The sequence below is a fragment of the Chiloscyllium plagiosum genome, unplaced genomic scaffold, assembly GCF_037043375.1.
Source record: "Chiloscyllium plagiosum isolate Xiang-an unplaced genomic scaffold, Cpla_swu_hap1 HiC_scaffold_25, whole genome shotgun sequence".
Classification (NCBI taxonomy): domain Eukaryota; kingdom Metazoa; phylum Chordata; class Chondrichthyes; order Orectolobiformes; family Hemiscylliidae; genus Chiloscyllium; species Chiloscyllium plagiosum.
The window spans coordinates 37,033,706-37,058,238 of NW_028270163.1; the positions used below are offsets into that span (position 1 = coordinate 37,033,706).

General features: G+C 39.1%; 1 protein-coding gene across 2 annotated transcripts in view; it reads right to left on the reverse strand.

Annotated features, from left to right (window-relative positions):
* slc38a10 (solute carrier family 38 member 10) overlaps nt 1-24,533 on the reverse strand; it is a 131,322-nt gene that overhangs the window by 47,931 nt on the left and 58,858 nt on the right. For both annotated transcript variants that reach the window (XM_043714767.2, XM_043714766.2), the window contains one exon: nt 22,091-22,244. In XM_043714767.2, the coding sequence (XP_043570702.2) occupies nt 22,091-22,244 (154 nt within the window). The remainder of the gene's footprint in view (nt 1-22,090; nt 22,245-24,533) is intronic.

Genomic DNA, 24,533 nt, shown 5'->3' on the forward strand with positions numbered 1-24,533 from the left:
TGTCTTAGAGTTAATTGTGAAACCAGTGGCAGTGCCCGAATACATGACATAGCAGCTACTGGAGACAAGTATTCAGAAGAAAATTAAAGTAGTGAATGGAATTAGAAGTTTCCAGGCTCAGATGGATTCAGAGTACAGAAGAGAGTTATAATTCCTTTATATTATTAAGATTTTCTTTTGGCAAATTGTGCCAAAAGGAAGGTATTCCAATTTCTTTAAAAAAAAAGCAAAAAATTGGCATGCAGGAAATTAAAGAAAAATCAGTCCTATTTCAATGTGGGCAGGCCTGCAAAATTTGAATGAAATTAGTGAATATTTAGGAAACTAATCAAGTCAAGCATAGATTTGCAAACAGCAGCTTATGCTAACAAATCAATTGTTTCAGACAGTTGACATGTATAAACAGATTTTAGTAAGGGACATGAAAATTAAGACAGTATTAGACAAAAAAATAGAAAAACAAGATTGAAAGCAGAAGTGTGAGACTAAACAACTAATCTATTCTTCAGAAAGTTGGGATGTGGGCATTGGTAAAGCAAGGTATTTATTTTTCCTTTGATATAAAAGAGAGTTGGAAGTAATAAGAGGAATTATATTGAGACTAGAAGGATCACAATCTGTCAAAAATAAAGGAGAATATGGAAAGGTTAATGAGTAGTCAGATAAATGACAGATCAATGCAGAGAAGTGTAAATTAGCATATTTTGAGATAATATTAAAAGCATGCAATAAAAGCTAATACTGATTAAAAGAATGAAATATAGAAAAATCAAGTGGTGCAAATACACAGATCTTCAAAAAAATACATGACAAGTGGAAATAGTTATGAAAATTAAATATAAAATTAAAGAAATGTTGGATTTACAGACAGTAATACTTAAAATATGCATGAAATAGTACGTGCAGTTTTGTGTTGGACATTAGATCAATAGAAGAGTTCAGCAAGTACTTCTGAATACAAATATCCCAGGGATGAAGATTATCATTTTTTGGGAAATTCAAAAACCCAGATTTTTACCAAAAGAATGCAACCACTATTTAAAAACAAAAAAAACCCAAAAATTAAACAGAATGATTACACTCTCTGAACTAGTCATGCATTTATACACTATTTACACCTCAAGTTTCCTTCTGCATCCATATGACTTACACAGCCAAAAAAAAAAACTCAAGTCAGACACCTATTAGAATCTACAAAATTAACCATTTGGCTTGTGTACCATTTCAAACATTTGTGCGAACTTTCAGATTTGTTGGAACTTGAAGGCTGTCTCTTCAAATCTCTGCCAACTGGCATACAGAGTAAGATTCTAAAAACACTTTTGCCATCATAAGTATTTTAAGCACAGACACCCTACTCAGAACGCTCCTGCTTTGAATATTCTTAAATTCTGATATCTTGTAACTAGGAAATCACTCTCTTCTAACTTTGAATAAGCCAGAAGTCTAATTCAGTATTAGTAATGTCCTGCAGTTATCAAAAGGATTTGAGGGGTAAGGTGGCTCAGTGGTTATCACTGCTCCCTCACAGCACCAGGGACCTGGGTTCAATGTCAGACTCAGGCGACTGTCTGTGCAAACTCCACACATCCTCCCCATGTCTGTGTGGGTTTCCTCTTGGTGCTCAGGTTTCTTTCTACAGTCCAAAGATGTGCAAGTCAAGTGGGCCATGCTAAATTGCCCACAATGTTAGGTGCATTAGTCAGAGTGAAATTGGTCTGGGTGGGTTACTCTTCGAAGGGTCAGTGTGGACTTTTTGGGCCAAGTGTCCTGTTTCCACAATGGAGGGAATCTAATTTTAAACCCTGGTAGCAGCAGGAAGAATTTCAACTGAATTCAGCTTGAAAGCGATACTCCCTGCTGCCAGCTTCCTGAAATTAAGCAGGTTGTAAACAAAATCACAATCTATTTCCCATCATTCCCTGCCAACTCCTGTAGTTAACTTGTTATTTACTTTTCTTTAAAAGACTTTTTTTAGTTCATCTCTCAAGCAGCTTGGTCATATGATCAGTTACGGGAAGGAAGCTGCCATTTACAAGAAATAATCTTCCACAGAAACCTAGTTCTTAAAGCTCTTAAGCCCCAACCTAAAGCATGCGTTATTCCCCAAAGTCTCATCAGCCATCACAATTTTGAAATATTATTTTCTTCTTGCTATCAGATGTCTAACAACCAAGTGGACTAAGGATCATTGGTTCAAAGGAAAAATGGAAACTTCCTTTTCATTGAAAAAATAACATGGAATGTTTTGCAATATTCACCAGAGTCAAAATACTGACTTCACTTAAAAAGGGCCTAGATAAGTATTTGTAAAATAAGGGTTAGATTTTTTAAAACTGGGCTTAGTACCCAAAGAGACAAAAGCCCTCCTTCTATACTGCAATGCAATTATTCCCTGACCACCAATTATAGATGCAACTACAATCCAAAAGGTCATCAGTGCATTGCAAGTACAGCTGAAATGATTAAAAATATTGATAAAATGTTCAAGTCAGACATTGTAATTGAGAACTTTTCAAAATTTGCAAACCATTATTTCTTTAGCAATAGCAATGTCTACATTTTAAGCACCTCGTCTTTTTATTTTTCTTTATTTTTGGATTGTTGACCAAAATTGGAAATAGATTCTGCTTTAAACTAAGGAAACTGTGAAAGATGATGTTGCAATTTTGAAAGAAGTTACTGAAACTCATTGGAAGTTCATGCACATTGTTGCCTTGTTCAAGCAGTGGGGGAGAATTGCTCAATGCACCACATACCAATGGTATATCTTCAGGGTAGTACTGCCCAGAGACAGCCTGTTGATTTTTTATTTTAAAAACAAGCCGAGCTCTGTGGGTCAGGAGTGCTCAGCATGACAACTCTGGCTCCTGGGCAGACGGACAGCCTATGTGAACAATACAGCAGACTCTAAAACAAAATCCTATCTCTTTGCAAAGAATTGACAAAGAATGGAAGCTAGCTAGGTCTACACTACTCACCATTTGTTATGAGCTGCTGCCTCTAATCAGTGACTCAAAGATTGAACAATGCGCGCACCGGCTGCCCCAAGGTTTTCAGTGAAGAGGAGATATGATTGGAAAAGTGATCAAAGAGGAAGCTTGGAGGAGCAAAAGGAAACCTCACTGAATCTTTGGGTGGTACTCTCCCATTTTTAACCCTTCCCCCATAACTTAAACTGTTTTTCCCCCCAATGTCTGTGTCTATCTGCATGTGTATGTAGGGGTTTAAAAAGTGATAAAAATAAAGACTTAAGAGTTGACAACTTATATTTTGTTTGTCTGTGGTAAGAAATCTGCTTAGGGTTCTATGTTAACCTGAATTTGGGGATTAAGTAATCTGACTAAATCTTGAAATGTTATGATGGTTCTGGGTGTAGTGGAGCTCACTTTTCCAATGGGTCATGACATGTTCTACAAGGAAAACTTATTGCTGAAAAAAAGGCATTTTGTCAAAGCTTTTCATCTGGCACTTATCAAGACATTTGCAGGGATACTAACATAAAGGGGAACAATATGTTAAACTTTACTCATAAAGAGTACTGATTGGTTGGCCAATGGACTCTGAACTCTGATTAGTAGAGGCATTGCCATAGAAAATGTGCTCGTTAAATGAGAACTGATAATTGACTACAAAGCTTTGTTTAAACTTAAGTCAGACAGAGAGCCTCTCATTCCCCAAATTCAATGCCATAATCAATAAACCAGAGAATGGTCTCGATCACATCCCTGCTGGGAAGAATACATTGGAAATCAAGCCACACTATTCCAGTCTTCACGAACCAATTTAATTCCCACTAGGATGGTTAATTTGCCTGACTTGGCCTACTACCCAAGATAAAAAGAAATGCAGACTGGGTTTAATCAATAAACAAAACATTATAAACAAACTTAGCCCTCAAAAAGTGGAAAGCAGGTTATTAACTCATATGCAAACCCTTAAGATATATCCCATAAAAATCATTACAGGCACATACACACTTACATAAAACGAAGACATGGAGAACACGACAGTTCTGCAGAAATATCATGAATGCAAAACAAAGGAACTAATGATATGAATCCAGAATCCAAATCACAAAAGATGCAATGAACAGATTCTCTCTCATTTCAGTGATGACACCATAATTGTTGTCAACTGGAGTGATTCTTAATTTGAAGGGCAATTGAACCTAGTTTTTTTTTGCTCGAGTTGGATGCTTTACTTTGTAGAATATTTGAATGCTGCTTCTTTTCCCCTCAGAGGGGCATGGACATTGACATGCCTTGGCTTGCAGACTTTGCAGTCTGATAGGAACTGCCATATTCCTTCAGTTGAGACAAACTACAACTTAACTTCAAAAGATGCTGCTATTGAAGAACAAGAGCAGAAGATCCATGGTAACACCATCTATCAGTTCACTTCCAACTCTCTCCCGCCATCCTGATGTTGAAACCAAAATTACCGTTCATTCAATTTCACTATTAAAATCCTGGAACTAATCTCTGACCTATGCTTGCAACCACAGTACTTATGCAGCTGGTCCAATTCAATTTCTGATCAATGGTAACCCCAGGTTGTTGACAGTAAAAGAATCAGAAACTGTTAATAACATTGCCTGTCAAGGAGCAATGATTAGATTTCTCTCACTGGAGATAGTCTTGCCTTGTACTTTTATCTTCAAAAGAAGGGTACAGCATCAAAACTCCCAAAACATGAAGAACACTTTTGTGAACAAGCCCTTCAGCCAATGGCTATTTGTGTCTATGTAATTACCTCATTCCACTTCTTAAATATCTATTAAGTTTCACATAAAGTACTTCGAAATGCAGCATTGTATACATGCTCATACAATTATTTTGCATACAGCAAACTCCCACACAGTTGTGACAAGAGGTATTGGTTCATTTATATTTGATGGGATTGTTTGAGAACACCAGGATAGCATACCACTTGGAACAGTACCATGCTCATTTATGTTTCATTCATTCCAGGAGAACAAGACTACCGCCTTTGGTTTAATGTAGCACTTAGTCTGGATTATGCACTCACATGTAGCTCATATGTATAAAAGTATGACTCAAAAGAGTGCTACTAAAATCAATAATTTGGTAACTATAAGATCAACAGTCTACCTTGAAGTCAAGAAATATTTATTTCAATATATTTTCGAATCCTGCCTTATCAAAAAAAATGAGAAAGAGAATCATCAATATTCAGTTTACTGCACATGCAAAAAGTATCAAAGTTCATACAATATTATAATTGAAGACTTACCCATACATAATTGTACAATGTGCAGAATACAGATTAATAGTGGTGCATTTGATTACATTTTAGGATGTTGGGTTTGTCCAATAAATTGTATCAAATAGCTCCTGGCAAATTTTCTATGGCATATTCATATAGAAAATATTGCATTGTTCAACTTAGAAAGGTCAGAATACAGATGAACATGTGAGTTGACAATTATGGGTTATGACGACAGCATACTGCAATGATTTTTGAGATGATTTGTAGCTCAGGTTGAGGTTCAGGTTGTAAGTTTGCTCGCTGAGTTGGAAGGTTTGTTTTCAGATGTTTCGTCACCATACTAGGTATCATCGTCAGTCAGCCTGTAGTGAAGCCCTGCTGTTATGTCCCGCTTTGTCTTTGTGTGCCTTTATTTCTTAAGGTGGGTGATATCATTTCCAGTTCTTTTTCTCAGAGGATGGTAAATGAGGTCTAAATCGACGTGTTTATTGATGGAGTTACGGTTAGAATGCCAGGTCTCTAGGAATTCCTGTGCGCATCTCTGTTTGGCCTGTTCTAGGATGGATATGTTGTCCTTCTTCATCTATATGTAAGGATACTAGTGTTATTGAGTCATGCTTTTTGGTGGCTAGTTGGTGTTCACGTAGCCTGGTGGCTAGTTTTCTGCCTGTCTGTTTAATATAGTATTTGTTACAGTCCTTGCATGGTACTATGAACAGCACAAGAAAAATACCTATACAGCATATTCAAGAAGAACAGGTACCCAATAAACACCGTCCACCGATTTCTCAACAAACCCAGACACTCTAGCCACATTACCATACAAAGCGATCTTTGAAATGACTTCCAAACTACTCAGACCTCTTGGCATCATGGTAACCTACAAACCTACTAACACACAAACATGGCTGATGAACCTGAAGGACCCTATACAAACAATCAACAAAACAAATGTCATTTACAAAATATCATACAATGACTGTAACACACACTACACCGGACAGACAGACAGAAAACTAGCCACCAGGCGACATGAACACCAACTAACCACCATGATCCACTATTACTAGTATCCTCCCATACAAACGATGGATGACACCACTTTGACTGGGAATACACACCTATCCTAAGACAGGCCAAACAGAGACATGTATGGGAATTCCTTGAGTCCTAACATTCTACCCAGAAATCCATCAATAAACACAATTTAGACCCCATCTACATCTTCTGAGAAAGAGAATCAGAAATGATGTCATCCACCTTAAGAGATCAAGACACACAAAAGTAGGACATAACAGGAGCACTTCATCGGAGGCTCACTGAAGTTACCTTGTATGGTGATGAAACGTCTGCGAACTACTTTTCCAGCTCAGCAAGCAAACTAACAATCTGAGCATACAGCAATGTCTGATGTCACAGAAGTGTGATATCTTCTCAAAGCAGTTAACAAAAATCAAACATCCTTTTATAGTTGCCATTGCAGGAAATATTTCAGTTCATAGGTCTCAATATTGGCACGGTTGGTATGGAAATATTTGTTTAAGTCACGATTGAAGAGTTAACACCTGTCAAGACTTTAAAAAGGACACATTGATATTCCCAAAACAGAATAAACATTATCAAACTTTATAAATTAAACAATGCCTGTTCCTATAAATTGAGTTATGCAGACAGGTTAAAATATCACTTTCTACTATCAAAACAATGGAACACTGGTTATTGAAAAGTACACCCATTTTAATCTCTTAGATCAGCTTTAAAATTTAATTGTTTGCTCCCTGACATCCATTAAAAATCTAAAAATCCTATGCAAACAGTTACGTACCATACAACAGAATACTGCAAACACTGAAATATGAAACGGGAAATGTGGAAATACTCAACAAGTCAGACAGCATCTGCGGAAAGAGAAACAAAGTTAATGATTTAGCCAATTACATCAATCTGAAACATTAACATTTCTCTCTCCACAGATATTGCCAGACATTGAGTATTCTCAGCATTTTCTGTTTTTCTTATTGGTACTCGAAGTAGTTCATTACTCCTTTATCCTTTAACTCTAAAATTTATTCATATTATATCAAGGCTAATCTATTGACTTCACAGGAATACAGTCACTGGATTTGTACGTGTATTCTGCCAAGGCTAATGTCTGTCCGTGGCACAAGCACTGGATTTATGCACTGTGAAAATGGTAGGTTTCTGACAGCAGAAGAGCTATTACAGATAAAAGGAATAAGGACGCTTAGCTGTGTTCAGAACTGATAATTGCTATGGCATTGACGCAGGTCTTGTATGTAAACCAGATTGATCTTTGATACAGTATGCACCTATTTTTGGTTAAGTAGGTAAGTGTCAAAGCATAATTTTGCAAATGGAAATATCAGGATGTCTATCACCACTTTAGCAAAGAAAAAATGTGCATACAAACAACTAAATACAACAAAATGTTACAGATTTCCATTAATGAAATGAGACTTAACACAAACCACATTCACTTCTGCTCTTTCACAAGAAAACAATTAGATTCCCTCCGAGAACCTCAGGAAATGTCACGTGAAAAGATTTGGATACAATTAACATAGTGACAATTACTGCCACATCTCGTACAATTATCACATTAAACATTACCATCATTATGCTAAAAATAATCAATATTTAGTCTCATCAGGGTTGGTTAATTTGGTAATAAATTATTGTGACAGCCCAATGTTAGGATAATCCCAGGGCGCATGTTTTATATTTGCTCCTTTTGAATGCAGAATTGGAGTATTTTTGCATCAGGAGAAACAGGACACAGATGGTGAAGGTCAAAGCAGGGTCATATCACACCTGCTTAAAAAGACCTTGGACAGACTTTCACCGGGAGCGGGGGGGGGGGGGGGGGATCAAAAACCCAAGTCTAACTTAGACCTCACTATACATTCAAGTACATTTAGAAACAGCTACCACCAACAAACTGGAGCATGTCTGACTCGTAATAATTCCTGGAACTTAGACTGGACTACGAAACATTGTATTCTTCTTGATTTTTTGGGAACATTCAATACATAAATTCAGCAATTTGAAGAAACTTTATATTAATATATTGTAATTTAATAGATAATTGAAAAATATTATGATGGATTTGCTCTGAAATAACTCCACAGAGGCCAGTGTCCCGTCACCATGTCACCTTTTATTTATATGAGGAAAGTCCTTGACACTGATCCAGCTCCCTCAGAGCCAGGTCTCAGCGTAAGGATGTTGACACTCCTGTTTTTAGTCTGTCAGCCAGGGCTCCCTGTTTAGACGAGATTAACAGCCCCAATCAGGGAACTCATTCTACAAGTCCCATCTGGCTGACCTCATTACAATCACAACATCCCTCCCACCTAGCCTGAGGAAAAGGGCTTTTTTGTGTATGTGTATGTGTATTGCCTCCTGGGGTGTTTTAACACTAGGTCAGGTTCCTCCAACCCTTCTGATACGGATGGGGTGTAACACATAGTTTGCCTCTTGCGTCCGGAGCATCTAGGAAGAAATTTGTTTTCCTCCTCAGGCAGCAAAGATATCAAGGCTGCAACATCTGCAATGTGCATCTCAGAATCGAAGAGGTCTTCAATGCTTGATGGGGAGCGAGAACCAATGGGTTTCGGAACAGTCGGCAAGGCAGTCAAGTTTTTGCTCCCACACGATTTGCAGCTTTCACATGGTCCACGTGCTTGTTCAGGACTGTTGCACCTACCCGTGGACCTGACCTCACATTGGCAAGGTCTCTTACCCATGCAGGACCATTACATTGGTTCTCACACCAAACCTCATTCCTTGAAGTAAAATGCCTCTCTCTCTCAGCGGAGTTGTGTATCTGGCATTGGCATTCCTGATGCTGTTTCACCTCTCTTTCACTCCCCTCTCCCAAGATCTGGTGTAGAGTCTTCTCCCCATTAGCTAAATGCTGGAGCGAATGCTGCAGATGCATGAGAGGTTGTCTTATAATTAAGGAACCAGGACAGTGTGGTATCTAATTGAGCTGGAGGCTGTTTCATTGAAAGCAGACTTAAAGTTTGCTCATTTTGCTCATTTTGACACACCATTGGATGAAAGGTGGTATGGAGCTGCCCTTATATCTCTACTACCATTTGACTTTAGGAAATACTCAAATTCCCTGCTGGTAAATGATGGCTCATTACCTGTGACCAACTGTGGAGAAGGATAAAGAAGATAGAGAACATGGGGAAATAAATAGCGCCATCTTTAAATAAAGGGCTGGATGTCTTAAAATGCATAAAGGTGGATAAATCCCAGGACCCAATCAGATATACTCTAGAACTCTGTGAGAAGCTAGGGAAGTGATTGCGAGACTGCTTGCTGAGATATTTGCATCATCAATAGCCAAAGGCGAAGTGCCGGAAGACAAAGTTGGCTAACATGGTGTCACTATTGAAGAAAGGTAGTGAGGAAAAGGCCAGGGAACTGTAGACTGGCGAGCCTGACATTGGTAGTGCGTATGTTGTTGGAGGGAATCCAGAAGAACAGGATTTACACATATTTGGAAAGATATGGATTGATTTGAGGCAATATGGCTTTGTGTGGGGAAAATGGTGTCTCATGAACTTAACTGAGTTCTTTGAAGTATTGAGAAGGATTGATGAGGGCAGAGCAATGGAAATGATCTATATGGACTTCAGTAAGGTGTTCAATAAGATTCCTCATGGTAGACTAGATAGCAAGGTTAGATCACATGGAATAGAGGGAGAACTAGCTATTGCATACACAACTGGCTCGAAGGTAGAAGACAGAGGATGGGGTGATGGAGCTTTCCTTGATTGGTCAGAGTATTGAGTACAGGAATTGGAAAGTCATGTTGCGGCTGACAAGGACATTGGTTAGGCCACTGTTGGAATATCGAGTGCAATTCTGGTCTCCTTCCTATCGGAAAGATGCATCAAAGGGTTCAGAAAAGATTTAGAAGGAGGTTGCCAGGTTTGGAGGATTTGAACTATAGGGAGAAGCTGAACAAGCTGGGGCTGTTTTCCCTGGAGCGTCGGAGGCTGAGGGGTGACCTTATAGAGGTTTACAAAATTATGAGGGGCATGGATAGGATAAATAGACAAAGTCTTTTCCCTGGGGTCGGGGAGTCCAGAACTACAGGGCATAGGTTTAGGGTGGGAGGGGAAAGATATAAAAGAGACCCAAGGGGCAACGTTTTCACGCAGAGGGTGGTACGTGTATGGAATGAGCGCCAGAGGATGTGGTGGAGGCTGGTACAATTGTAACATTTAAGACGCATTTGGATGGGCATATGAATAGGAAGGGTTTGGAGGGATATGGGCCGGGTGCCGGCAGGTGGGACTAGATTGGGTTGGGATGTCTGGTTGGCATGGACGGGTTGGACCGAAGGGTCTGTTTCCATGCTGTACATCTCTATGACTCTAGAGGCCTGTGACCAGTAGTGTTCCACACTGACCGATGCTGGGTCCACTGCTTTTTATCATTAATGAAATGATTTAGAGGGGAACGTAGAAGATATGGTTAGTAAGTTTGCAGATGACACCAAAGTTGGAGGTATAGTGGTTGGCAAAAGAGGTTACCTCAGATTACAATGGGATCTTGATCAGACGAGCCAATGGGCTGGGAAAAGGCATATGGAGCTTAATTTAGATGAATGGGAAGTGTTGCATTTTGGAAAAGCACATCAGGCAGCACACTTATACACATAACTGTAAGGTCCTAGGGAGTGTTGCTGAACGAAAAGAGTCCAGGTTCATAGTTCTTGAAAGTGGAGTCACAGGTAGGCTGGTGAAAACTGTGTTTAGTATGCTTGCCTTTATTGGTCAGTGCATTGAATATAGGAGTTGTGAGGTCATGTTGCAGCTGTCCAGGACATTGGTTAGGTCACTTTCGAAATACTGATCTTCCTGCTCTCGGATGGATGTTGTGAGATTTGAAAGGGTTCAGAAAAGATTTGCAAGGATATTTCCAGGATTGGAGGGTTTGGCTATAGAGAGTCTGAATAAACTGGGGTTATTTTCCCTGGAGCATTGGAGGCTGAGGATGACCTTAGAGATTTAAAAGATGAGTGGCTAGGATAGGGTAAATAGACAAGGTCTTTTCCCTGGGGTGGGGAATTCCAAAACTAGAGAGCATAGGTTGAAGGTGAAGGGGAAAATAAGTGTTAAAAAAAGGGACCCAAGAGGCAACTTTTTCACATGAGGGTGGTGCATGTGTGGAAATAAGCTGCCAGAGGAAGTGGAGGCGGCTGGTACAATTACAAAATTTAAAAGGCATCCGGATGGGTATATGTCAGAAGGTTTGAGGAATATGGACCAAATCCTAGCCAATGGTACTAGGTTTAAGATATCTAGTTGGCATAGATATGTTTCTATACTGTCTATCTCTATAACACTTCCAGGCATCCACATATTGCAAAACATTGCACGCAGTTTTTCTATCGTCATCCCAGCATTTGACAAATGAACTCTATGCATGCTGAGTTACTTTGAGTGGGCGCCCACAATGACCAAGACGACAAATCCCATGAAGAGTCTTACAGAGTTGACATATAACAAAGTCCATGGTTTACCTGGCCATTCCAACGAATGTGGGGGAGCTGCTGGCAGTAATTTTGTCCTTGTTGACACTCAGCTGCATTGATAGAACAGTGCCCAAAGTCTGAATCCAATCCTGGCAACCAGACATAACCTCTTGCTATCATCTTAATTATGGAAACCCCTGGATGATCCTGGTGGAGTTCAGTCAGTATCGGGTGGTGACCACTGCTTGAGACAATCACTCATTCCCCAGAATGTATCATCTAGCACTGTGACATGGTATCTCAGAATCAAAAGACTTCAATTTTGGGTGTGACAACCCTTTGGTTTTCTGCTAACATCACTAGCTGTTTTTGTTTTGCCAAGACTGGATCTTTCTGCATCTAAAGTCTGATATTGTCAGCTGTGATTGGAAGTATGTCCAGAAAATTTAAAACCATTACAGACTCTTATAGTCACAGTACCAACAGCAGTGCATTTACTAGCTCAATGCATCCGCCAGCTCAATGCATCCATATTTGCTACTTGGCTTCCCAGTGTTTCAACTTTTTATATGCACTTAGCATTCAAGCTGCTGAATTCGGTCTGAGGCCTTGATCTCTTTCAGTAGATCCAGCAGGGGTTTCTGGTCCATTACTGTTACAAATTTACATCCATAAGTGTATTGGTGGCATGCCTCATCTCCAAATACGACCGCCAAACCTTCCTCCTCTACCTTGGTGAGTTTACGCTCTGAACTAACCAAAGTCCTGGATACGCACGTTATTATGTGTTCCTTTCCATTGGGCCAAGTATGAGCTGCTACTACTGCAATGCTGTAGAGTGAGGCATCACGTCAATACCAGATCTCGCTTGTGATTGCATTGTGCCAACACCTTAGAGGATGCTAGCTGTTTCTTGACTTCCTGACAGCTATGGCTTGGCTATGTGACCATTTCCAAGGCTGGCCTTTTTTTAAAAAAAAAATTGATGCAAAGGTGCCAGGATGAAGACTGGGTTATGTATGAACTTTCCGTCACAATTCACCACCCAAAGGAAAAACCGAAGCTACGGTACAGACGTGGGTGCAGGGGCACCTTCGATTGCCCTCACTTGATCTTCCAACAGGTGTAACCTGGTCTTGTCAGCTCTGTGACCCAAGCACATCTATTGCAGTATCTGGAACACACGTTTTTTCCCCTTCTAAGGTAGACACCCTCCTGGGAGAAACATCTAAGGACATGGTCCACATTCTGCAAGTGTCCTTGTTTGTCTTCTTGATTATTAGCATATAATCTAGATAAATGGCAACCTGGTAGACCTTGTAAAATGCTCTCTATCGTCCACTGAAAAATTGCCATTTAGGGTATTGTCAGCCTGTGCAGTCTCTTACATTGGTACAAACCCCTATAGATAATAATTTAGCATTCTTCAGGAATTCAGGAGCCACACAACTGCAAGTCTGTGTGGCTCCTGTTCAGCTTTGTGAAGAAGCGCTCCCCCACAAGCTTTGCATATAAATCCTCTAAGCAAGGTACTGGGTAGTTATCCAGCTTCACAAAAGGCAAACCGACCCAGCATGCTTCACAATCTGTAGGACTGGTGCAACCCATTCCACTAGTTTGATGATTCCTTCACTTTCCAGACTTCTGATTTCTAACTCTACTTTTGCCGAAAATGTTAATGACACAGGCAGGCCTTGCAGACTCGTGGAATTGTTTCCTGGTGAATATGCAAGGTGGCCTTGGCTCATTTAATACTTCCTCAACCTTCCTAAAAAAAAATTTCCAGGTATTTAATTAGGACTTCACTCAGCCAGCCATTTTCTAATCAAAAAATGTTGAGCCAATCTAGTTGAATCTTTCTCAACATATTTCATCCTATTAAGCCTGGGTCCGCGCCATTTACCGACAACCAGTGGTAATTGAACCAGCTGCTTCTCAAAGCAGACCGGAACCGAAGTTGCACCCATAATCTGTAAAGATCCCCTGGTATAGGTTCTCAGTCTAACTGAAGTCTTGCACAAATGCAAGGATTGGAGTTCATGGAATGCCCTGCCAGTAGCAGTGGTGGACTCTCCCTCTTTATGGGCATTTAAATGGGCATTGGATAGGCATATGGAGGATAGTGGGCTAGTGTAGGTTAGGTGGGCTTGGATCGGCGCAACATCGAGGGCCAAAGGGCCTGTACTGCGCTGTATTTTCTATGTTCTATGTTCTAAAGCGGATTTTGCTAAAGACTGGTTCTGAAATGGCCACACTAGTTTCAACCTCCATCAGAACCAGGCGACCATTTAACCTGACATTTGTTTTATTTGGTCGAGTTGGATGTTGCTAAACAATTTCACTGTTCCAAATCAAATATAGGTTGACTTTCCAGAATGTGCACTCATCTGGATACTGACTTATGAGTTTTCTTATTCAATTAGTGGGACCCTTTTATTGTCTCAAGTCCACATACTGGCAGCAACTACGTTGGCTTGCCAGCCTAGATCATGAAAAAAATGTTAACTGTTTGGCTGAGGCGTGGCTGTGGTTTGTTTTGGAGTTTTGCTTCGGGCTTACCTAGAGTTCCTTAGTTCAGGATAAGTCCTGAGTGAGGCTGTGCAATTGCCTTCACTCAAGTGGTGTTCGCTAAGATCAGCTGGGCTGGCAAGGGTGACCACTTCAATCAGAATACTCTGCAACTCATATGCTCCATTTGCCACATTTTTCAATGCTAAAGTCAGTTGCAGTGCTTGTCCGAAGTCCATATGGGCTTCAGCTAGTAGGCACTTTGCATGGTTACATCATTAATCCCAGCATCCCATCACCAAGTCACCCCTTATTTATATGTGCAAAGTCCTTAAGATTGATCCAGTTTCCTCAGAATGAGCAAGCTCTCACTGAACTGAACCTCTGATACTCCTGTTTACATCTGTCAGCCAGGGCGCTCTGATTACACCAGAATAACAGTCCCAATCAGGGAACTCACTCTATGAGATCTACCTGGCTGACCTCATTCCATTCACTACAGGCCCAAATATAATTATTCATAGTTTTGAATAATTACACATTTTGATCAGTTTAAACTGCTATAAGTAATTTTTCTACTACAGATAAGGCAGATGAAGCAACATCTATTATGATGTCATTCCTGAAAAATCTCAGATTTGCAGCTTGAAGATTTTGAAGTCTGTTGAATCATTTCTCAAGCCCTAAATTTGGGGATAGAAAACTAAAAGTGCATGACTTTTGCCAAGTGCTTTCATTCTATTTGACAACACCCCAAGTACATTTTCATGGGAGGAAAATCTATTAAGTTCCTTAAAGCAAGACAAGATCGCAAATTTAGCCAGAGTGGATATACAATTACCATATTCATTTGATGGCAGCTAAACTACATAATGTGATCAGCTGCAAGAGAAGAACACAAACAGATGTAATAGATTCATTGCATGATCTTGTATAGTGTTGGCATCACTTTACTTCATCAGTTTACCATTCAAGGAGTTACATAAAGGCACATTAATGGATCTAAAAACAAAACGTCAGCACTTAATAAATTTATCCACTGTTTCACCTTCAAGGGAAAGACTGTATAAGTCCATTTTTACCAATTAAGTAGAACCGAAGTGATGGCAGAATCTGCAAAGGATTATGTTTTTCATCTTGATTACAGCATATTTTGAAGGAGGCAAAGTGAACACTTAATATTGACTGGAAAAGGTTCAACACTTTATAGTGATGTCACTGACACCTATGTCTGGAAACAGATATTCTTGAAGGAAATGTCCATCATTCATGATTATACTGTATCTTCTTCACTGTTTGTGAAAGGGAATTACATTTTGGACTTTACAACAGGGTCCTAATTTCTGTTTCTCTTTAAAGATATATTTATATATAAGTACACAAATGGTGCAATCCCTCATTGCACTGAAATGCCAGTATTAATGACCCCTAAAACAAGCTCAGGTTATCAATGTCATGGGATTTCCACAATATTTGTCTCAAATGAGATGGCCATAAACCAATGAAAATGCGTGTTATTAAAAATGAACAATGAAATCATCGCACACACATTAGATTACCACAAATCTGGGAATGGGGACTAAATTAGGTTAGAATATCTGGTCAGCATGAATGGGTTGGTGCTGTACATCACAATGACTACCAGACAATAGTCTGTATAGAAATGCCAATCATGGCATGGGTTCTCATCACTGGTATTTTGGACCCACTCCTCGAATATTCATTAATCTATAAATATTTTCACTAAAACTGGTAATATTTAGAAGTGGAATAAAGTCATTGTTTATTGGTTAGTCTAGCAGTATACTGATCATCATAAAGAAATGCTAACATATCAATGACAATTTAGATAATTCATAGCATGGTACGAATGAATTTTGCCATCTGAATAAATCAGAAACAGAAATTTGCAAAAAAAAAAATGAGTATTATGGCTTTTGTGAAAAAGAATAATAATTTGAAGTCACATTGCTAAAAGAAGATTACAGCAAGTTGAAATTTATCAAATGACTAATACTCCTGGCATTAAATTATGAGTAACTACCAATAAATTACAAGTAATTGCTGAACCTATTTTGTACATTTTCAAATTTATCCCCCAAAATAAATGTTAATGTGCTCAAACATTTTATTTCAGATTTCCAGCATCTATAGTCATTTGCTTTTAAGTCAATATACCATGTACCGAACATTGTGCAGTCCTGCATTAATAGGGCTTTGGAATGTCAAAGTAATTTAGTGTGTCTTAGTTGAGTTGACCTTAAATTATTTGCCAGAAAAATGCAGTCTATGGCTAAATAGAAAAAACACTTTATTTTTGAATAGGTACTGAATTTCAGGTCCTAGAACAAAGTGGCCAATTTCTGCATTAACAAGTAACAAGATTTCTTGTATCAGAATGGACTAATTGCCTAACCAATATTTCCTTCAATCTGCAGACCTGACAGCCATCAGAAATATATACTGCGGGCACATGCCATGCAAAAGCAATGTTCACTTTAAAATACATGTATGCGCAATCTTAAGGGTACCATGCAGTGCAACAAGTTGGATAAGCATGGGAAACAGAGGTCAGAGGGCAGATTTCATGCAAACATCAGGAGGTTTGGTTACATTTTGCTAATACAACAGCTTAGTTGAAACTTCAAATTGAATGCAAAATGGGAGACCAAAATAGATGTAGCTAAGCTCATTTTACATGCTTTACCATTATACATATTTATGGCAGTTTATTCATAAATATAACCTAACTGTTATGGACCAGACCAACCTCCCCTCAAATGTATCACAGAGGTAGCTGAGATCCTAACTTTTACCTTGTTTAAAGATGAGTGTAAGGTAAGATAAGCTGCAGGGCTGGGCTGAGAGGCGACAAATGGAGTTTAATGTGGAAAAGTGAGAGGCAATTCACGTTGGAAGGAGTAACAGGAATGCAGAGTACTGGGCTAATGGTAAGATTCTTGATAGTGTAGATGAGCAGAGAGATCTCAGTGTCCTTGGAAGTTGCCACCCAGGTTGATTGGGTTGTTAAGGCGGCATACGGTGTGTTAGCTTTTATTGGTAGAGGGATTGAGTTTCCAAACCATGAGATCGTGCTGGAGCTGTACAAAACTCTTGTGTGGCCACATTTGGAATATTGTGTACAGTTTGGTCACCACATTATAGGAAGGATGTGGAAGCTTTAGAAAGGGTTTAGAGGAGATTTACTAGGACATTGACTGGTATGGAGGGAGGGTCTTATGAGGAAAGGCTGAGGGATTGGAGGCTGCTTTCGTTATAATGAAGAAGGTTGAGAGATGACTTAATTGAGACATAAGATAATCAGAGGGTTAGATAGGTTGGACAGTGAGAGCCTTTTTCCTCGAATGGTGATGGCAAGCACGAGGGGACATAGCTTTAAAATGAGGGGTGACAGATATAGGACAGATGTCAGAGGTAGTTTCTTTACTCAGCGTAGTAGGGGTGTGGAATGCACTGCCTGCAACAGTAGTAGACTCGTTAACTTTCAGGGCATTTAAACGGTCATTGGATAGGCATATGGACAAGAATGGAATACGTTAGATGGGCTTCAGATTGGTTCCACAGGTTGGCACAACACTGAGCGCTGAAGGGCCTGTACTGCGCTGTAAAGTTATATATTCTATATTATGTTCTAAGCACAATTTAATTACTCATGTTACTCCGCTCTAAACAAAACATTGCAATACAGTTAAAATCCAATAAAATAGATTGCCTCACATGCCATGTTTCTTCAGTCTAGGAGGAATGAATACCAAGAGAATATTCTGGCAGAGACAGATAGAATTCAAGCTTTTTGCTGTCGCAGAGAAAGATGAACGGCTTCCACAGGCAAGTTAAAACCCCAGCAACTGCTGAAAGCTAAACTAAAACCCTGGTTCTATGGGAAACTGACTCTACTCATTCATGCTGCTTCCATTGTTCCAACTTTTAAAAAAAAACAAGGAGGCCTCACCAATGTTTATTGACTTGCAAGAGACAGCTCAGTAACTGTGGCTCAAAACCTCTTCAAAAAAACAGGACAAAAATACACTTCCTAAAGCCATAGTATCATCACATCCAGAAGCAGTAACAAAAACTTGTAATTTCTTTAAAATGCAATGGGAATCTGCAATTGTTTAAAACAATGTGCCAAACATTCTAGTCTTTGAATATTCAAAGACTGAAAGCAGGACTGAAGATATACTTAGGGCACTTGGAAGTCCTGATACATGGGCCCACATTAGAATTGGACAGACTTAAAATGACAATCCCACTGCTCCTTAGGATCCTCTGAAAATGTCTCCAACTCTGAAGAGTCAGGGTACCAGACAGTTTCAGTGTACTTAGCTGGGCAGTTACCCAGGAAAGGTTAGACACATTACGCATAGTCTAACACTTCAGTAATTATACAACAAACCACTCAACACTCCCAATAATATTATACCATTATCAATTCCAAGTCCTACTGCATAACCCACCAGCCCTCACCCACATACCACCAACCTCATCCATCAATCCCACCTGTCCATTTATTCACCCACAGACTCATCCAATCACCTCCTCGTACATTCAATTATATTCACACCAGATCTTTAAATTTCAAAAATACCAGCTCGTGCTGTAAAAAGGTATACATTTTCCCTCCCACTTATTCCACTTAGCAGCATTCCCAGAGAGACATGCACTTTGCATTCGTATGAAACCTGGGCTCAGAGGACCCCAGAAGTAATACACAGCAATGAAAAGTCAGGGTAGTTTATACACAGGTAACAATCTATCACTGCTGTGTACTCAAACAGTGGCAATGTGAGAAAGGGATTTTTAAAGAGTTTGCATCATTAGCAAAGGGATAAGTTGTAGTTTCCTGGGATAGGCAGAAATATTGGTTAATGTAAACTGAAGATTCTGGACCTGGAAGGAACATTAACAGGAAGTTGATTCTGAAATCATGAGGTCAGAACTACAAACAGATAACTTGAAGGGTGAACTCATGGATAAAGACCAAAGAGAAGGAGTCAGTATTTCTGATCAGCAGAAAATGAGAAATAAGTTTTTGAAGGCAATGTGTGACCTGGCTAAATATGGACTAGAAAAAAAAGTAATGAGAATAGTTTGGAGATGTGAAAGAGCTTGGTGTTTTCCCACAGGCAGGCAAACCATAACCAAGAGTGTTATGAACATACTTACCAACATACAAATCAGCAGTGGGAGTGTTATTGGTTGGAAAAGGAACTCTAGATTTATGAATATTTATTAGGAACGGGAATAGAAAATTCACCATCAGGGTTTTTGTGACCTTTGGGGGAGAAGGCTTATAGAAGTGTCTTATATTGATGATAACGGTGGCCATGAAACCCAGAGGTGAAAGTTTTTATTGAATAGAACTCCTGAACTACCCTGTGTGAATAAAGAATAAACTACGGAAGTTTAGCAACGCATTGCCACATTTATGAGGGTAGCGATGGATGGTTGTGGTTGGGCAAGATTCATTTTCACTGTCACTATTTAAAATGCATTTTACTTTTTACTTAGAATAATAATTCATCTGTTAATTCACGCAGAAATTGTATACATTCCAATTTGTGATAAAGTAGAAACAAAAAAGGTGTAATTTTTTAAAAACTTATTCATGGGATGAGGGAGTCACTGGCTGGACCAGCATTTATGGCCCATCCGTAAATTACCCAGAGGGCAGCTAAGAGTTAACCACTTTGTTGAGGATCCAGAATCATGAATGGGGCAATCCAGTAAGGATGGCAGATTTCCTTCCCTAAAAAGGACACCAGTGAAGAAGACAGGTTTTTTATAACAATTGACAATTGTTTCATGGTCATCATTCGACTCAGGTTTCCAGATTATTGTTGAATTCAAATTCCACTATCTGCCATTCAATCTCTGGATTAACACTTTAGCAATAATATATCCCTAGGCCATCACCTACCCACGTTTCTTGTTGGAAATGTCTTCATGTATGGAGGGGTCATTTGGTGATTCTGGGTAGATTGGTTTATGGTTTCCCACAGGCATCATAATAGTATTTGTCAATTGCATTTAAAAATATATTAAGACAGACTAAAAATTTGACTTCATAAGAATTGAGGGTTAAAGAGGTCGCCTGCAAAGCAACATCAGACCATTCCAGAAATCTGCCATCAAGTCAACATAGTCCATTGTCGAGACCCTCACGATTTTTCTCATTGTTTTTGTTGAAAGAGTGAGAGGAAGTTAGGGCTAGTTGAATTTTGCACAGCTGTGCATTTAAAACTGAAAGAACAAATGCATTGCTGGTGTTGGTGATTTGCCTCGATTTAAATGCATCTACTTATCAAAGGTACTCTCCAGACTATTAAACAATGTACGATGCCATGTGCAGGGCTGGTAGCTGGTTAGATGTTGAGTTAGTTAATCATAGGAGGACCATTGTTAACCACAGAGAATACGGTTTAAGAAAACAAAAACGAGGGAGAAAACTGATTCTGACTGATTATGGCAAGGAGGGAGGGAGGAAGCTGATCCTGACTGGTATGGCAAGAGGAAAGTGTGATTCTGAAAGCTGACAGACTAGTTTCTAGCCAAAAAGAATTGTTCAATGTTCTGAGAAGAATCCCAGTCTGTAAGAAATACATGGATACTTCTTGAAGTCTCTCAAATTGTATGCAAGTTGTATCAAGTATAATCCAATCCAAAGGGATTGATACTAAACTTGTAATGTCAGAGATTTTCTTTTGATATCTGAAATATTTTATCAAATAGTATCTGAGCCATTATGGATTGTTCTTGTAATTATGTGTACACCCTCAATATTTGCTCCAGCTGAATTAACTAAATTAATCTAAAGTTAATCACAGTTTGCGTTTCGTGAATCCACCCTAAAATGTCATAGCATACAATTATTCTTAATCCTGTTACAAAGCATGCAACACCAGTCTGCAAAGGGCAAATTGCTGGCAAAACTACAGATTCCAGGTCCCAACAGACAATGACAGGAATTGATAATATAATAGTTTTGTAAGAGAATGGTTCTGTAAAATATCTAAAAGTGTAGCAGGCTCCTAATTGTTTTCTTTAGATTAGGCTAGTACTTTTCAGTGCATGCTATTTTAAAAGTAATGGAAATCTGTCACTATTTCAGGAAGAGAAAATTACAAGAAGTTCACATTGATAATTTCTGGAAGCTAAATAGAATGTGTTTTATCACCAATTGCTGGAAAATGTGCATATATACACATTATCAATATTTTTCAAGAGTTCATTACATCTATAATTTTGGTGCAATATATAAACATATTAACCAGATGCTCATCCGCATTGCTCCTCACCAATTCTATCTGTTGGCTTTTCTTCTCTATTATGGAAGGATTGGGTATCAATAATCAGCTTTGTTAGAACCATGAATGCACCTAGCTCTGTACTACTAAGTCAAGAACAATTGTTAGGAGGTGTCAAATGATGGATAAGTTTAAAGGATAATCATCAGTTATTCAAAAATACTTAACTCAGGGCTAAAGTACAGACTATCATTGCTGCACCCAACTGAAAAAGCCTTTCTGGCCCGTGTGTTTAATCTCTTCAGTTGGAGAAGTGTAAATTAGTTCTGTTAAATTATTAGTAATTAGTGAATCCCAATGTCACTGATTTTCCTTTGAATCATCTTAGATTTATACCATCTGTGTGTTTAAACTTCTTATCCAAATAATTTCTATTTCATTTCAACTAAGCTTTATTTGCTGCTCATCCGTAACATTGTGCGTCACTCTTCTCAGCTGAGGTAAAACAAGATTAAACACTTGAAAAATCACCAATTCTCTCAATTCTCTCCATTCTCTCAATTACCTGAGATTTTCGGTTGGGGGTCCCCTTCGTTTTGTAGCTTCTCATTGTTAATATCCTGAAGTGGCTTTTCAGGTGTCACTGATTGGTCACTTGTTGCAGTCAGCGTTGTAAATGTGCTGATCACCAGAATAACGAGACCAATACAGAGAATAATCTGTAGAAATTCAAATATATCAACAAATATGTAAAATTCACCAGCTTTTTTAAGCATTTAAAAACAAAGAAATAGGAACAGGAGGCGGCCGTTTGGACTTGAACCTACTCCATCATTCAATAGCATCACGATTGATCCAACATTTATGTCCACTTTCCTGCCCTTTTCCTGTAATCCTCAATTACCCTACTGATCAGGATTTTATCTCAGCCTTGAACACACAAAGACTATCCTCAAGCTCTCTACAGCCAGATGTTCTAAAGACACTCAAGCCCTCTGAAAACAGATTCCTCCTCACCGCAGTCTTAAATTGGTGTCCCCTTATCCTGAGACTGTACCCTCTGGTCTTAAACTCTTCCATTAGGGGAAACATCTCTCAGCATTTACCCTGTCAAACCCCTTAGGAATCTTATGCTTCAATGAGAACACCTCATTCTTCTAAACTCCAGTGAGTAGAGTCCCAACTCATTTAGGCTTTGCTCATAAAACAATTCTTTCACACCTGAGATCATCCTTGTGAACCTCCTCTGAGCTGCCTCCAATGAAATTATGTTTTCATAAATAAGGGGACTCACCAGCAATTTGTATAGTTGAAAATTTCCCTACCCTTACACTCCAACACCCTTGAATGCTTTATGCAAAATGGGATATGGCCATAGTTAAATCCAATAACTAATAACCATTGTTTAATTAGCCATTTTCAGTCATATAAGCACCTATCTTCTAAATTACGGAACACACACATTAACAGTAGGATACATGATTCTTATTTGATCAAAACCATTGATTTGTTTATTAATTTGATAAATTAAATAATTTTATTCCAAAGCAAGACGACCCTATTTAAATAATGTTGCCTACTGTAATAAAGTAACAGCAAATTCAAACAATTCAGCACTTAAAATACAAAGTAAATAGAGCAGACTCGGAAGCCATGCTTAATTGGAGAATCACAGCTCAAATAGTCAGTTTTCTATGTCACCTTTTCGCATTCAAACTAGCAGGAATTGTAATTTATCAAATTGCCTATACAGGTATGATTCAATAGTAAACACAGAATGCCACAGAAATTCAGCCAATCTGACAGCATCTGTGGAGAGAGAAAGAGTTAACATTTCAAGCCCAATGAGTGTCTTCTACAGAACTAACAGGTCCAAAGAGCCACATAAAAATGATAATCATTTGTCCGTTCACAGATGTTGTAAGACCTGCTGAGTTTCTCCAGCAATTCATTCTTTTTTTCATATCTCTAGCATCTGCAGTAATTTTCTTTATATTTTCAATTTTAAACCAAATGATCAAAATCTTCCCAGGTACTGAATAATACGGACAAGAAAATTGGTAACATTGCAGGAGATTGGCAGTCAGGCAATTTTGATGCTGAGAACAAAAAGTATCATCTTTGAACCAAGTGTTGAATACAGACAGAATTCTTGCTGGTGAGTGGAGGGGGGGGGGCCTATTTGTATCCATTGGTTTCCCATTCCCATATCCACATGATAGAAATTAAATGACAATTCCTTACATGTAAAAGTGCATGACCCAGTGATTCAAGCTCGCTACTTGCTTCTCTGGCCCTTACCTTGGGCAACATTCACCAATATGCTCCAAGGACTGCAATCATACTCTCCATGCAGAACATTGAAATCAAACACATACCAGCTTTAACGGATCTTTATGCCATATGTCCGTTAGTTCTGCACTATGCGCACTTTGGAGTTCACTCGTACTTCTCATTGCAATGCTGCTGTCAGGACCATTTGTACACAGGGAGAAGTATCCAACACATGGATTGGACCAGCTCATTTTCTCTATAAGCACTCACTCACTTTGCACCTTCGATCTTCACAGCATCTGTCTTGACTTTTTGCACGATGCACCTTCAGTCCATAGGACTACAAGATATAGGAGCAGAAATTAAGCCATTCAGCCTATCGAGTCTGCTTAGCCATTCAATCATGGTGGATAGGTTTTTCCACCCCATTTTCCAGCTTTCTCCATGTAACCTTTGATCCCCTTGGCAATCAAGAACCTATCTCTATCTTAAACATACTAAATGACCTTGCCTCCACTGCCTTCAGTGGCAATGAATTCTACAGATTCACCACTCTCTGGCTAAAGAAGCTTCTCCTTACCTCTGTTCTAAAAGGCCGTCCCTTTTCTCTAAAGGCTGCGCCCTCGGGTCCTCGTCTCACCCGCCAATGAAAACATCTTCCTGAAGTCCACTCTGTCCAGGCCATTCAGTATTGTAAAAGTTTCATTCAGATCCCCCCTCATCCTTCTAAACTT